Source organism: Mastomys coucha, unplaced genomic scaffold (assembly GCF_008632895.1).
Source record: "Mastomys coucha isolate ucsf_1 unplaced genomic scaffold, UCSF_Mcou_1 pScaffold5, whole genome shotgun sequence".
NCBI lineage: Eukaryota > Metazoa > Chordata > Mammalia > Rodentia > Muridae > Mastomys > Mastomys coucha.
Window position 1 is genome coordinate 64,319,472 of NW_022196911.1, and position 6,000 is coordinate 64,325,471.

At 53.0% G+C, this 6,000-nt stretch overlaps 1 protein-coding gene across 1 annotated transcript; it reads left to right on the top strand.

The window, feature by feature from the left end:
- Positions 1 to 1,183: 1,183 nt before the first annotated feature.
- Vamp2 (vesicle associated membrane protein 2) lies at positions 1,184 to 5,123 on the top strand. The gene is made up of 5 exons (XM_031353432.1): positions 1,184 to 1,326; positions 1,823 to 1,943; positions 2,448 to 2,606; positions 2,691 to 2,742; positions 3,340 to 5,123. Coding segments are annotated over exons 1-5 (351 nt in total). The 5' UTR covers positions 1,184 to 1,324; the 3' UTR covers positions 3,357 to 5,123.
- The last annotated feature ends 877 nt before the right edge of the window (positions 5,124 to 6,000 follow it).

The following is a 6,000-nucleotide window of genomic DNA, read 5'->3' on the forward strand; positions in this document are numbered from 1 at the left end:
GGGAAGCCCAGAGTGGGAGGAGGAAAGCCAGACCCTGCCTGTCTCTGAGAATAAGGCTCTCTCAGGGATGTAATGAGTACTCCCACATCAGAGCTTCTGGTCCTCCCCTAAAATGCCTCCTTCACCCCGGAGGCTTGCTAAATAGACAGCTGCTCCCTGCTTCTTTCTCTCCCTAGATGCAGGATGGGAGTGTGTACAGCTGCTGTGGCTATTTAGTGTACTTAAAATGGAGCAATCAGGAATGGACCAGGCCTAAGATAACATCCTATTGTGTTATCCCTATCAAGCCATTTGACAAATATTGAGTGTCTCCCTATGTGATGCACTTAGTGTTTAGGATCCAGGGAGAGGCAGTTGGTTTTGTCCAGGTGTAGTCCACATGTAAAGTTGTGCCTATAACCTAAGCACTTCAGGTACCCCCTTGTCTACTGTCTCTTTTTCAGCCCAGGCCCTATGCTAGAGTCAAAGCTGGGGTGGGGCAGTTGACCCCAGTCGGGATCCAGCCTGCGGCACCACTAGACAGTCTTGGTTCTGGTCTTAAACTCCAGATTCTCCTGCTTTCGACTTCCTGGAGTCTTTAGCTTGTCGAATCTTTGTGGGGTCTGCTCGAGCCTTAATGGCCAAGCATACTTGGCCAGAACTTCGTCTGTAAGGAGGGGCAGTTTTCACAGTGCTATGTGTGTGTGTGTGTGTGTGTGTGTGTGTGTGTGTGTGTTTCTGTTACTCCTTTTGCCCATACCCAGCTAGGAAATCAGAATCCTCAGACCTCCCTTGAGACATTCACTTGCAGGGTGATGGGTGAGATTAGTCCTCACAATTCCCTTCCACTCCAGCGTCAGGATTCCAGTTATCAGTATTGCTCTGGCACATGCCTTGGTCGCTTCTCATTTTCCATCCTCAACCCATAGACGTGTTGGGACCAGGTTGTAGGATGAGAAATTGGGCTCTATGGCATAAGGACCAGAGTATCCTCTTCAAAGATGAGGGAGGAGCGGGGAGGAATGTATGGATCTTGGTTGTGGGTCCCAAAAAAGGCAGGTGCCAGATGCCTTGGGGGCGGCAGTGGGTTGGCGAGCTGGGCCCACAGCCTAAGGCCGACAGACCCAACTAGACGACCCCCGGCCCTGCAGCGCCCCGCCTCCGCGGTCCGCTAGCGACGTGTCGCCTGCCGCGCCCCGCCCACGCCGCAGTGCCCGGATGCGGGTGACGTGCGGCCGCCATCTTCCAGTCCCGGGTAGCCAGCGCCAGTCGGAGCCAGCGCGAGCCGCCGCCGCCGCCGCCGCCGTCACTGCCTCTGCCAAGTCCTCTGCCCGCTACCCCCGCCATGTAAGTCAGACGCCTGCCACTCGCCACCCGCGATGTTCTGCCCCTTGCGGGCCGCCACCCCAAGGAATGGAGCCGGGAAACACGGGGGTCCCGCCCGTGCCTCTCGTGCCGCGGGGCCAGACTGGTGCCCATGACTGCGGGCGGATGCCCGGAACCCGGTCCCAAGCGGTCTGGCACGGGCGATGGCCGCTGGAGGGAGCGGACCCAGCGTCCACCCTCCGCCCCGCCCCTGTCACCATGGCCGTCGGGTTGACCCTGGGCAGCATCTACGAGGTCGCCCTCATTTAACTGGAGGGGAAATTGAGGCATAGGGAGGGTCTCTCAAGGTCACGCAGCTCAACCGCTCTGGGGCCTTAGAGTGATTGTCCCCCATCGGGTGGCCTTCTCGCGCAGGAGCGGACTGGAGGGACTGGGGATGGACAGGTGGATGGGTGGAGCCCCGGCCGTACGGCCAGAGCCTTCAGTCCTCGAGTCTTAATCCGTTTCTCTTCCTTAGGTCGGCTACTGCTGCCACCGTCCCGCCTGCCGCCCCGGCCGGCGAGGGTGGCCCCCCTGCACCCCCTCCAAATCTTACTAGTAACAGAAGACTGCAGCAGACCCAGGCCCAGGTGGATGAGGTGAGTGTGTGTGTGTGTGTGTGTGTGTGTGTGTGTGTGTGTGTCAAAGATGCAAGATGATGGGGCTGGCAAATAGGTGTGGGAGCCCATCTTGGGTTGAAGGTAATGACAATTTATGCTTGTGGGTTTGGGTCTGAGACCTGCCCTATCCCCCTCTCCGTCTCCCTGTCAGCATGCACTTGCAAGGGCTGCAGGATGAATCAGTTGTGCTAGCCTGGGGTGTGCCACCTGGGGCAGGTGTGCTCTGGTGATAGGCTGATCCAGGCTCTATAGATAGAGGGTGTTACTGAGATATCTGAGCGCTATGGCAGCAGCATGCCCCTGATGTGTGCTCCTTGCATGTCTCCAGGTGTGCTAGGCATGTTCTGTGTATGTCCTTGGCATGTTAGCCTGGAAACATCGGGGTGCATGTTCCATGTGTGCCACAATGGGCACATGTTCAAGAAGTGCCCTCCTTGAGGCATGCCTTGGCACACCCCCCTGCCTCATGGACCCCTCCCCCAGGTGGTGGACATTATGAGGGTGAATGTGGACAAGGTCCTGGAGCGGGACCAGAAGCTGTCGGAGCTGGACGATCGTGCAGATGCCCTCCAGGCAGGGGCCTCCCAGTTTGAAACAAGTGCAGCCAAGCTCAAGCGCAAATACTGGTGGAAAAACCTCAAGGTAAAGGGGAGGAGATGGGGACAGGTGGGGGGTCAGTGGGTGAGTGGGGTGTCACCGTCCCATTCACCTCCCTCTCGCTCCTAGATGATGATCATCTTGGGAGTGATCTGCGCCATCATCCTCATCATCATCATCGGTGAGTGGGACCGGAGGCCAGGGCCTCCCTGGAGAGGTAGAGGGTTTCCCTGTGGAGCCTGGGCTTTGAAGGTCATTAACCTAGTTTTTACTCTGCAACCAAAACATAGTTTGCTGCTATTGGCAGTTCTGACTCATCTAGAGCCCAAAACTTGAGTGTTGTATAGCCTTATGTTCCCTGGTTATGGGTAATTCGGGTTAAGATTTTGGAAATAGGAATGCTGGGTGGGTCCCCGGTGCTCTTCTAGGAACCCTTTGAGCCTAAAAGCTCAATCTGAGGATTCTAAAACTGGAGTAGGAGACAGGAAAGGTTGAAGGCTTGAACACCAACCACCGGGATACCACTTAGTCCACTATGTGAAAGCTAGCATCACATGCCCAGTGCATTGAAGGTTTTATGCCCCTTTGTCCAGTTGTGGAGTTTAAGGGATCTCAATACCCACTTGTCAAGTCCTTTTGAAGAAACTGAGGCTGAGAGGGAAGGGATGTCAGCCAGTGGGGGAGGTGGGGAGACTTGGAATGGGGCCAGGCCTGACCCACTGCTTTCTTTCTCTTTTTCCCCCCTCTCCCTCGTCCTCCTCTTGCCCTCTTTCCACAGTTTACTTCAGCACTTAACTCCCTGAGGAGTCTGCCCTGCCTAAGAAGGGCCTCTCCCCCACCCCCAGCCGTTCCTCCACCTCTCAGCCATATCTTTCAGCCCCCTCCCTTGGATCCGTGTGTATGTGTGTGTGTGTGTGTGTCCGTGTGTGTGCCCCCTGTAAATAGCCAGCTGTTATTTATACATATATAATATTATATATATTTGGTCTGTTTGTAGTTTTATTACTAGAAGATTTTTTCCGGTTGTCCTTAACACCCCTTCCTGAGGTTCCCATCACCTCTCTCTCACCCTCTGTCCCTTTTCCTCTTTCCTGATCAGCCCCAAGTCCCTTCATTTGCATCTGCTATGCAATAGCCCCTCTCCTCCTTCCCTTGGATTTAACCAATCCTTCCCTTATCTTCCCTGTACAATTCCAGACCCTCCCAAAACAAAAAGCAAACCCCACAGAAATAAACAAAACACCCCACCTGTCTAGGCTTCCCCAGGTTGCATCTTTGTATTCCTTGGGAGGCTCTGAGACTGGTTCCACTTGGTCCTAAGAATCCCAAGGTTTTCTGGGAGCTTCCAACATGTTGATTAGCATACCATTTGCATCCACTGTCTGGGTTTTTTGTTGTTGTTGTTTTTTTTCTTTTTCATTTCTTTTCTGTTCTATCACTCTTCAATTTTCTGTGTTTTTTCTTTCTTTCTTTTGGGAAGAGTCAGTCCATTGGTCCTTTTATCACACTTTTATTTGCACGACATTATCTGAAGGTGGTGGGGAGCCTGGGCTTTGGGGAACCAGGTTGCTCTGGACCCCAAGGTTGCCTTCTCCCAGCCCCTCTAGTCTAGTTTGCTACCCTTACCCCATTTTCCACACCTCGTGTACCCTCCTCTCCCTCCCCCAGCTGGTGTGTAAGTGTCTTGGAGTTCAGTGTGTTATGATGGACCAATAATTCTGCCACTCGGGGTCTCTCCCTACATTCCTGCTCCCCAATTTTCATGTGGAGCGTTCAACTGACATTCCCAGGGAGTCTCCCTCCCTCCCATCTGCCTGATCTGCTGCCTCCTCCCACCAGGAGAACTGGGGGCTGACCACAATCTGGTTCTTTGAGGAGGGGTGGCTCCAGTGTGTGGGGGTCATCACTGCCTTGGGGAGGAGTGGGACAAAACAGAATTCCCCTAATTCCTGCCTGAAGTCTCTGGCCTCATTCTTGCTAGAGGTTGGACTGAAAAGTTTCCTCCCCAGTCTGGGGGGTACCACCCCCCATCACTGCCCAGCTCCTCTGACTGCCCCCCTGTATTCAGGGTGGGGGTACTAGTCACTGCCAATATGTGTATGGGACTTGCTGGAGGATGGGGATCCTCGTCCTTCTCCAGGGCTGTTGAGCCCAGAGAGAGAGAGAAAGAGAGAGAGAGAGAGAGAGAGAGGAAGAGAGAGTGAGCGTGCGCATGAGAGAAAGCAAGCTATTTCCCTGTTGGGTACAATGATAGAGGAAGGATCTAATCTTTAAAAATGGCACAGTTTTAGGGGTCTGAGGTACAGCCCCTTAACCTGCCACGGGGGGGTGTTCCCCAAACTCTCCCCCCCAACACACACCAGGTTTTCTGTGTGGAGGGGAACCAAGGAGATCTAAACTGTGGTGTGAAAGGGTAGGAGAGATGCTGGGGGTGGGGGTGCTTGTGTTTTAGACCCCCAATATTATCCCAGTGTCCCCTGCCTTCCTTCTTCCCCGCCCCATGCCCCCAATTCTGTGGCGCATCCAGATTGTGAAAATGTACAATAAACGTGTAATGAGTAACCAGGTGGTGTCCAAAATCGTTTTCTTAATCAGTAATAAGAGTATTGGATTTTCAGGTATGGGGTGGTTGAAAGATTCTTTGAGGAAACCAGGCTAGCCTGTTGCAGGAGGCCTTGACCTTGGGCCCTGGCAAAGTGTAATTCCTGAAGTGGCCACACGGGGCACCAGCAGATGAGATTCGGAAGTATGACTAAAGAAAGTACCTGATGTGGAAGCCAGGTGAACTATGCAGTCAGGGATTAGCAGCTTCCCACTCCTGGCCTAGAGTGTGCTGCTATCACAGACTCCTTTATCTCCTAGATTCCACTTGTAGCTATTCCTTAGGCCCTCTCAGAGCCCCGTACTTCCTGTCCATCTCAGTGCCGTGACGTCCAGATGGGCTAATGAATGCTTGAAAGGACCAACTTGATGAGGCAAAGCTGATTGTGGCTTAAAGCTAGCTCTAGAGGGCACACTACATTGCACTGTGTTGTGTCACTGTTGCTCCCAAACTCTTTTGAACTGTAAGCATCACTACCCCCATGTGCTTCAGCAACATCACTGAGATGTAGGTAGCTATATAGGAAATAGGAAGCATTTCTGGTTGCCCTCTGTATTCAGGGCATGAGGGACTCATCACTGCCAGTGAGTGTGGTACTTGCTGGACCATGGTGATCCTTGCCTCTCTGGGGCACTTGAATAGAGACATCGGGGTGAGCGGACTGGCTAAGAACCACTAGAGGGCCAGGTGTGGTACAGGCCTTTAATCCAAGCATAGAGGAGGCAGAGGCAGGCTGATCTCTTGACTGTGAAGCTAGTTTGGTCTACATAATGAGTCCCTGTCTAAAAAAAATAAATAAAAGGTTTTTTTTGTTCGTTTTTTTTTTTTTTTTTTTTT

What these genes read in the sequence shown, in the direction of transcription:
- Vamp2 (XM_031353432.1), top strand. An exon ending in CCCAGGCCCAGGTGGATGAG is followed by an intron (nt 1,944 to 2,447) that starts GTGAGTGTGTGT and finishes CCCCTCCCCCAG; the next exon opens with GTGGTGGACATTATGAGGGT. An exon ending in ACTGGTGGAAAAACCTCAAG is followed by an intron (nt 2,607 to 2,690) that starts GTAAAGGGGAGG and finishes TCTCGCTCCTAG; the next exon opens with ATGATGATCATCTTGGGAGT.